Below are 9,517 nucleotides of genomic sequence, written 5' to 3' on the forward strand. Positions count from 1 at the left end.
TTGGGGTAGGCTACAGGGCAGAGGTTGGGCTGGTGTACTGTGTATTTTAGCTGTTGAGGTGAGGTTATCGCTGTTTTCGTCCGACCCCCCGGTGAAGTCTTCCATGCCCACAACCCGATATCTGCCTTCCACCGCGGCCCTTACTTCTCCCAGAAGGCCACGCCATAACCGTTGCCCTTCTTCAGAGCCTTTTTCCACGCCTCGCGCGAAACACACCTATCATTCCACTCCCTTATCTTCGGGTACTTGTCCAGGTCGATACCGCATCCCCAGCGTCCGAAGTCGACGTACCACTGCAGCACGAAATCGAGTCCCGTTGGCCGCTCCGTGCCGTTGAAGAACTGGCGCCCCTCGAGCTCGGCGTCTAGGAACTTGAAGACGCTATCGATTTCGGCGTCCAGGAATGCCCTGCTGAGCACCCACAGGATGCTCAGGATCAGCGGCCGGACGAAGAAGGGCGTAGAGTGAGCGAGCGCGCTCAATACGACCTTGAGGCTCATGTACACGTTCGCCGACGTCATGCCCACCGAGAGGAGCTGCTGCTCGCGGAACTGGTCGTTCTCGCGGTCGTCGGCCGGCCGCTTAAACCGGCCCTCCTTGTCGTACGTCTCGATCAGGTAGTAGGCGATCGCGCTGCGCTCGGCGATCGTGCGGCCCGAAGCCGTGACGAGCTGCGGCGCCTTGCCAAGCGGATGTGTGTCCCGCAGGGCGACTGCCGCGCGGCCCCGGTCCCGTTCGTGCAGGACGAGGTTGTATTCGATGCCCAACTCCTCCAGCAGCCACAGGCTCTGCTGCGACCCCGAATTCTGGACTCCACGTGAGCTCCTATCGCACCGAGGTCGCCAACGCCGCTCCACAATACAGGTGGGATTCCGGACGGGGGTCGGGGTAACTCACGGTCATAAAATGCAACGTAGGTTTGTTGCCCTCCATCCTACCGCATTCTGTGAGTCGCGACGCAGAAAAGGCGGTTTCGGTTTCGTGCAGTTCATAACTTAGCATTGGGCCCCTTCCCCATATTTATAAGGAAGTTCATGTATTTGCATCACGTATTTGTCGAGGCTCCCTGTCTTTGTTCGTCCCTCGCATCGCATTTCCGTCCGTCCAACAGGTGGGTCCCGGCCAACGGTCTTGCACCACGTTTTCTATGGCCATGCTATCATAGTATCTCGCCCTGCGTAATTAGCTTAGCAGACCACGGTGGGCCCGGGTTATACCTAGGTGTATAATACTAGGTACGTTAGATGGCCATATCGATTGTATGAAGTGCCGCTTGTAATTTGCCGCGAGCGTAGCATCCGAGTTGTGAAGCTGGAGAACGAGATGCCGGGTTGCCGTCGCCGTGCGCGCACAGGACACGCCATTTTATGTGTATTCCCAGGTCTTCACCGAGGTACGCGACATTCTTTTGGATTTCTTTTCACCTCACAGGTACCTACGGTAGGTACATATAAGCGTAAAAGAGACGGTACTTATGAATTACTTGGCCCAGCCACAACCCCACCCTTCATCTTACGTAGGCATGAATGGCCACCCGCTACACCCGAACCGATCCGCATCCTGGAGATCTCAAAAGCTTATCCCGTGTTGGACCTTCATATAAATGGTTGGCCACAGTAGCACCATTCGTCTAAACAAGATCCCGCAGCAGAACAGGACCGTCCGACGGACGCGGGAGCCATATTTAATTAAAAATAGACGTCGTCGTCATCGCCCTGGGATGGTTACCTATGATAACGGTTATGCGTACTACCTACCTCCTACAGCCATCAAGGCCGAGATCGAGATATCAGGGGCTTAGGTAGGTACGTAGTGGGAAGCGCGACGCCATGCGCGTCCGGGTCGACGTAATATTGTAGAGCGATTTCGATTCCTCGGGGTCGGACGATGAAGGCGTTGGCGCAATATCCATCTCGACGTAGTAAGAATAAACGAGAGGCAGAAGTGAGGCAGGGTCGGAAACAAGCTCAACCTATACCTACCGATCTTACTACAAAGTGTAGATTGCATTATCGCGCGTCCTTTACGTGACAGACTGACACATGATATCATCCTAGGACCATATGCGCGTTCGGCTGGGCACAGGTCAGCTATCGTATGCGATCTGTAGGTCTAGGGGCAGAATCGTAAACCCTTCGACGACCACGGCCGCGGTCTTCTCGTCCTGCTGACATGCAGGGAGCACTGATCTCAGTTGATCGGTAAGAACCCTACAATCCCCCCCGGGTTCCGTCGTGGCACCGCAAGTGGGAATGATTGCAAACCCCGAAATGGGGAGAGCGGTAGGTCATCACTCCACGTACCCGTTGTACTTGCGATGTACCGAGCTGCGCATTTCGTGCGGCAGGATACGCACGCGATACCTGCTGGCCGGGCATTTGCCAGTTGAGCAACCATCTCGGTGTGTGATTCAACACCCCGAGGCAGACTGCGATCACGGAAACCGGAGGCAGGCGTGTGGAATGGTATCTCTTCCATAATAATGCCCGCAATCTGGCCCGCAATCTGGCCCATGCTCTCCCTCCTACCTCGCCCAGCCTGTCTTCGTTCCACCCTCGCTCTTCATCTTTTCATCCCCCTCTTTATCCTCGACCGTCAGCGAATCCTCTCCCGGAAAGAGTCGAGAATATATATATATATATAACAAGAAAACCATCACCTCTACCCAGCAGCCAGCCCAGCGCCGCCCCCCACCCGCCAATCAGGTCCGAATTCTCCCCGCCTCGACCCCATTCCCGAACTCATTCCTCGTCGTGTATGCCTACTCATTCCGACCCGGCCCCCCTCCCACTAGACCGCGGGTATCGCTAACAAGGACAGGTGCACAGGTGATACGCGTGTACTGGAGACCGCTGTCCAACTGAGTCTGCAAGATGTCGTTCTCCGACCTGCCGCTCGAGCTCGTCGACGAGATCGTCCGCGAAGCCGTGAGAGTCTGCCGCATCAGTAACAAGCAGATGCTACGCCTGCGTCTCGTCAACCACGCCTTCGATGCTGCTGTGGAGCGCACCGCCTGGATCGCCGGCGCCTTCGACCACCGCTTCCAAGGCATTTTGTCGGAGCCGACCCGAGAGCGCAAGGCCTTCTGGCTGCGCTACATCACTCGCCGGACCCTGCGTCCCGCTGCGCGTCTGCCCCGCCCTGGCGGCCACCTGCGGCTGCTGAGAGACCACGCTGAATTGGCCCTGCACCGTCTACACGGACAACAGAGCTCCGACGGCGTTACCGCTGCCCAATTTAAGGAGTGTGTCAATGAGATGTGCCGGCTTCTCGACAGACAACCGGGCGTCTCAAGACCAGGCCACGCGATCGAGAGGGTAGCTGACGAGTCGTTCCTGGTCGTTGCCGCTCATATGACCGACCTCGAACTCGCACGTCAGATCATTGAGGACCCCATCCGATGTAACTACTCCGAGTATAATAGCCGCGTACCGGAGGTGAGTGTATGAAGCTGTGCACGTCCATCGTTTCCACAGGGCACTTATCAGTGGTGGATGACACTAATCAAAAGGGTGTTTTGCAGATGAAATTTCTTGAAGCTGGTCGAATAACCAACTGGTAGCGTCTCGGCGGCGTCCTAGTTCCTGTTGAGGAATATAATGGGTAGACATACCAGCGCACAAGGAAGAAATCTTATGCCATCCTGTCGCAAAGACGGGTTGGAATACCTATCTAGATCGATTGTGGAAGGTGTGCGTCCAAGCTCCGAAAAGAAGTGATTCCAAGTTTGTCGGATGCCGCCATCCAGCATAACTTAATACATGTTTGTCCTGCCCAGTCCTCCTGTTAGGCTGCGTATCTGAGACCGTGTTCCATCCTGCCTCGTCACTGTCGCCCAAGGCTTCATCGCAATATCGACTGATCAGATGAATATATGCGGAATTTACAATGACTGGCATCGCTACCGACCGATTCCAGGGCCAAAATATCGACGGTCACGATCGGATTTCGCGTATTTGCCTAGGGCATGAAACGGTGTACGGTGTATGTACAATGCACTGCCCTTAAACTCCCACCCCCTTTCCCTCCTTAGCATACGCCGGGTCCCGCTTCCAACTTGTCTACTACCTCCTTGGCGACGAGTTCGTGGATGGGATATGTCGGGTGCAGGTTGTTGAGCCAGAAATATTCGTTCACAGCCACGCCACAGCTCGGCGTCAAAGTATCTTGCGTCGGGGTGCCGCTATCGTAGGTATTAATTATCATGCGACAACGAGCCCTGATGCGGGTAGGCATGTGATGGGTGGGCGTGGAATCGGGTGGATTTTCTGTTAAGGAGAGGTGGGATAGGGGACTTACTTTTGATACGCGGTGCAGTACGCGGTAGTGTTTTTGAGACCGGCAGTCTGTGGGAAGGCAGTTGGGTTATCTATGACCCGGCCGAAGCTCTCGTTGGTGTCGTAGAGCCAGACGTTGACCTGCTCGGTGTGGTTGGACTTGAGGGCAGCAGCTAGGTCGGCGACGCGGCCATTCCAGTCAGCGATAGCCGCGCGCTCCTGCTCGGCGGCGCGCTGGCCCTGTCCCACCGTGAGCGGGCTGCGGTCGACAGGGGGCACGTTGAGGAAGACGAAGTTGCGGGCGCCGGCGTCGTAGAGCTTGGCGACGAGCCCTGCGTACACGGAGAAGATGCGCGAGTACAGCGAGGGCCACGCATCCGGCCCGGAGCCGTACGTGTTGCCAACGTCGTTGATACCGATCCAAAAAGCGAAGAGGGAGTCGGCACCGGTCCAGCGCGGGGCCGATGGGGCGCGCGGCGAGGCACCCGTGTACGCGGGCGTGAACTCGTCCTCGACTTGTTGGCGCACCGAGAGGACGGTGGGGATGTACGGCTGCACGAGAGCGGAATCGACAGTGGCGCCACCGTAGGCGAGGTTGTAGGTCTGCAGGCGTGATGCGTTGTACTTGAAGGTCAGGAAGCCGACCCAATTCGGCCCGTTCGACGAGGTCCAGCCCGGGTAGTCGGGGTTCCCGAAGGGCTTCTCGGGCGAGGGCGGCGACAGGGTGTAGTTAAAACCTGTTCGCCGGGGAGCGCGGAGCAGCTGTGGTTAGTCCTGCGAGTGGGCGGAAGAGGACGTATCGGATGAGACGTCGTCGCAATCTCAAAACGTTATACGGTACCTGTCTGTGTGTAGCTATCTCCACTGGGGGGGCCAGGCATGGTTAGCTGGGGGACTCTGTAAGTGAGCTCAGTCAGGTCGGGCCAGCTAACAAGACGAATGCATGCTTGATATTCTCCCATCCGGTCCATTGCGCCGTCACCACGCACGCGTCCCTGTTCTCAGATGGCAAAGCTCCTGCTCCTCCGACAGCCAGACACGCCAGCGCCGTTGCCACCTCAGCTATAGCAAAGCGAACCATCTCCACGGGTTGGGCTAGAGAGCGACGAGAGAGGGGGAGGTAGTAGGGCTTCCCGGATCGAGGACAACGACGACGGCCGAACTCGACATTTTATATGTCTACGTGTAGAGGTATCAGATTTTATTGGATATGCAGCCCATTACCCTACCCTGTCTACGGAGTCGCATAGCTACAACTGGGAAAAAACTCCACTTTTCGGTGCGTACACCCTAGGGGTGTGGTAGGTAGGAAGGTGCAGGTTGAATATTTAATTATACGTAGGGAAGGAGCTACCCTCTGGTTGGGTCGGCCAATAGGTAAGCTAGACTACCCCTTCGCGAGCCGGGTATTTTATATAGGTTTATATATAAACGATTTATCACCGTAAAAAACCGGAAAAAAATCGGAAAAATCAGAAATTTGCTTACGTAATTAATTAGCTTAATTAAATTAATATATAAACTTTTCGGATTTTTTACTTAGTAATATAAGAAATGATTTACGATTTAAGGGGTTTTAAAACTATATTAATAATTTCCTATATAATTTATTAATAACCTTATTAACTATACTTATATTAATATATTTACCTAATGTTCTTACGGTAATGAAGTAGGTCTATTACCTAATGCTTTATTTTAAAAAAAAATAGCTTGTATTAAGTAATTTTATTTTTATTTTTATTTCTGTTTTTATTTAATTTATTATTTCAAGAAAACTACGTTTTTAAATAGGTTAAAACTTTTTAAAATCGTACCTATTTTTATAGTAAGAATTCTACCTTTCTAACTATCTTCTTTTTTTATATAAAGAGGTTCTAAAAAAGAATACTAAAAATTAACGTGTCACATAGAGAGCCACTTATATATGGCTCCCTACTCCTTCTCGAGTTACTCGCTTACCTAACATAGCTCCCAGCTCGCTTATATAACATAGCTCGTAGCTTCCTATCGTCTATATTGTAGTAGTGCGGTAAGACATGCCCTCTTAATGCATCACGTAACACGCTACGATAGGCCTTATGCCTATATAGAGTAACCATAGCTCCCGTAAGTACGGGACATGCCATGCTTATTATCTAGTTCATTACCTAGCTAGATTACTATCTTTACTATTTTTACCTTAATTAAAGATTCGTTTTTGCTATTAGATTTATCGTTCTCCGATTAATATATCTATCTTAGTTATAAGCGCTTAAGTTACTTCGTCGTACCGCTATGGCCGAATAAGTAACTTTTACGTTTTGCCCCTTTTCTCCCCTTACCTCTTATGCCTTCGGGCTAGCGACTACTATATCTCTACGACTAAGGGGCATAGCTAAGATACGATAATTACATTAGATTCCTTGCCTCTCGATTAATATAGCGATATTAGTTTCATCTATCCTAGACCATCGTACGTACTATAGTCTTCGATAAAGTATACTTTCAAGTGAACCTATCCGGGTCTCTAGCATCGCGTACGCTCTACTCCTCCTCAATATATAGGTAGCTCGTATCTCCTTTATTAATCTCCTTCCTTTTTAAATAGTTAGTTAATTTACTTTCTTCTTTCTACCTTCCGTTACTCCTAAGAAGCAACCTTAGTACCTACGTAGCTCTCCTAACCTACGTATTAATTATAAGCCCGGTAGTTCTTCTAAGGAGCTAAGTTAACTAAGGTCTTATTATATAAGCTTCCGAATAATCTTATTATTTATCTTTATCTCTTTAATCTTTCGATTAATCGTTTTTTCTTTTAAATATCGCTCTCGTCTTCCTCTCGAGTAATATATTTATAGTAATAACGGATACTAACGGAGACTTCTCTATTAAAAAGCTACCTATTAATATTAACCTACGTAACTTCGACGAATATCTACGATAATTTATTACTTTCTAAAACTACGCCGAGTAATTCGATATTTAAAAGGATATTAATCCTAATATAAACGATTATAAGCTAAGCTCGGCGATACTTTTATCGCTCGAAGAATTTATTACTTAGGAAAAAAAGCGAGCGAGGAAGTAATACCTTTAAGCTTTTTACGAATAAGTCGAAAAAGATCCTAAGATTCGTAGGAAGGAACCGAAAGCTTTAATCGAAAACCCGCGCTACCTTTTTATCGAAAAGTATAAGTAATTATTCGAATAAAGTCGCTCTTAGGAGTCTTAAGCTACTATCGCCGGGAAAAGCTACCGAGCTTTTTATTATTAAATTATATTCTCGGTTTCTATTAATTATCTCGAGTTCGTCGGTATATAACTTAAAGCTTAGGAACTTAAGCCGAACGTTTAAAATACCGTAAGATTATTCCGCGATTACCTCGCTCCTACCTTTATTATTACGTAAACGTTCGTTCGCTAGGAATACCGCGAGGTCCTATAAAAGATAAAGGCGGGTACTTTTTATAAAAAGTAATTCTTTACTACTTAAAATAACGCTTACTACCGAGCTTTCGCTTACGATATTAACGAAATCCGAGGCGTACTCGGAGCGAAGGACTTCCTCGAAGTTATTAAAGCTAAGATCGCTCTAAATTAAGCTACTCGCGTAACTATTAAACTAATTACGACGGACCGGCTTAAACGATAGCTACTTTCCTTTATAAAGCTAGGTAAAGTACTCGGAGCTTTTATTTCCGAGGATAAAAAGATAGGTAAATCGGGCCTTTATATCTTAGTTACGCATTAAAGAGTTACTTTAGGATATAAAGCCGAAGCGATTAACGTTAGTAGCTCTAATAACTTTAGTAGCTCGACCGATAACGCTAGAGCTAATAAATATCTATATAATAAATAATACCGTTAGGCTTCGGAGGCATACGCTAACCTTTAATTCGCTATTACCGATAAAACGCTACGATAAATCTTATATATACCCGACGACGTAAAACTAGTTATTAAATAACGGTATAACTTAAGCGACTTTACTTTATTCCAAGCCTTTATTAAAAGCGACGGATAAAAGGTTACCGCTCTTAGTTAAGATAGCTTCTCCGGAATTAACTTATTTCGGAATAAGCGTAATAAAAATAACAAGTAATCCGGTAATATTAACGTAACGGTAATAAACCTACGCATTATTTATATAACCTTTAACGTAAGGGTATTTTCTATTATAGATTTAATACGATATCCCCTTTCCGAAAGTACTATCTTCGATAACTACGGAGCTATTTACCTTATTAATAACCGGGATTTATTAATCGAAGGTTCCTTCGCTTCCGCTAGAAACGAATAAACTATCGAAGCTAGTATTACGAGCTTTCCTATTACCGGTATTAGCATACGCGTTATTAAGAACTACCTTTAGAATAAGTCGGGTAAGCTTACGATCGACCTTACGCTTAAAGACGTTATTTTCGTTAAAGATTTCTATATTAATATTATTTCCGAAGTAAAGCTTCTTATTATTAATATCTAGTACTATGGTTTTAATTACTTTCTTCGCCGGGAGTCGATTAAGAACGGATTTATTATAAGAAAGCTCGAACGTCGTTATAACTTAATATTCTTTAAATTTAAATAGTTTTCCGTTTACTCGTAAGTTCTTCTTATAATACCGTTACGTACGCTTATAATAATACTATATAACGTAGTATCGTTCGTTACTATTCCGACGATTAAGGAAAGAGAAACCCGATAGAGAAAATCGAAAAATTAAATAAAACCGAAAGAAAGTTCCGAGTAACTTTAGTACCTTAGAGCTAGGTACCTAGGCCCGGAGGCGCTTAAAGTACTCGTAAAATATACCTAGAATATCGAAATTAATAATATACCTACGCTTAAGTACGAGTATTATAAGCTTACGATAGGTAAGAAAGTAATCTTACGCCGACTATTATTATATCGCTCGTTACGCTTTTTTTAGCGTATATACTAGGATTTATTTAACTTTCCGAAAGAATACGACGGCTTTAAATAAATATTCGTTATTAGAGATAAATATAACGGAATACTTTAGGTAAAGACCCTTAAAAGTAAATAAGGTTACTTAGTTACGAAAACCATTCGACTCTTTAAAAGATAGGTACGACGATAATTCCGTCTCTCGATTTATAAGCTCCGATACGATAACGAACGAGTAATAATCGGAATTAAAGGCCTAACCGGATATAAAATCTAGGCTCGGGAAAAAGGCATTAATCTCGAGCTACTACCGGCGAATACTAAAGAGCTAATTAATAAGAGTAAGAGAG

The 9,517-nt window shown here is 47.2% G+C and overlaps 3 protein-coding genes across 3 annotated transcripts; 1 reads left to right on the forward strand and 2 right to left on the reverse strand.

Annotated features, from left to right (window-relative positions):
- Positions 1-140: 140 nt before the first annotated feature.
- Positions 141-933, reverse strand: GGS23DRAFT_606296 (uncharacterized protein; the record flags this gene model as incomplete). Its single annotated transcript, XM_051519884.1, has 2 exons — positions 141-806; positions 898-933. The coding sequence occupies 2 exons, from the start codon at positions 931-933 to the stop codon at positions 141-143; spliced, it is 702 nt and encodes a 233-aa protein (XP_051370135.1).
- Positions 934-2,657: 1,724 nt separating this feature from the next.
- Positions 2,658-3,615, forward strand: GGS23DRAFT_150446 (uncharacterized protein). The gene is made up of 3 exons (XM_051511358.1): positions 2,658-2,755; positions 2,829-3,437; positions 3,524-3,615. Exons 2-3 carry the CDS (start codon positions 2,874-2,876, stop codon positions 3,560-3,562), a joined length of 603 nt encoding a protein of 200 aa, XP_051370136.1. The 5' UTR covers positions 2,658-2,755; positions 2,829-2,873; the 3' UTR covers positions 3,563-3,615.
- A 414-nt stretch (positions 3,616-4,029) lies between these two features.
- GGS23DRAFT_606297 (carbohydrate esterase family 16 protein) lies at positions 4,030-5,358 on the reverse strand (the record flags this gene model as incomplete). The annotated part of the gene is made up of 4 exons (XM_051519885.1): positions 4,030-4,183; positions 4,300-5,014; positions 5,119-5,141; positions 5,210-5,358. 4 exons carry the CDS (start codon positions 5,356-5,358, stop codon positions 4,030-4,032), a joined length of 1,041 nt encoding a protein of 346 aa, XP_051370137.1.
- Positions 5,359-9,517: the final 4,159 nt, after the last annotated feature.

The sequence above is a fragment of the Durotheca rogersii genome (assembly GCF_024521655.1).
Source record: "Durotheca rogersii strain YMJ 92031201 chromosome Unknown GGS23scaffold_18, whole genome shotgun sequence".
NCBI lineage: Eukaryota > Fungi > Ascomycota > Sordariomycetes > Xylariales > Xylariaceae > Durotheca > Durotheca rogersii.

Coding starts and splice junctions, on each gene's coding strand:
- GGS23DRAFT_150446 (XM_051511358.1), top strand. CDS start 2,874: ATGTCGTTCTCCGACCTGCCGCTCGAGCTCGTCGACGAGATCGTCCGC. Junction 3,438..3,523: donor ATAATAGCCGCGTACCGGAG/GTGAGTGTATGA, acceptor GGTGTTTTGCAG/ATGAAATTTCTTGAAGCTGG.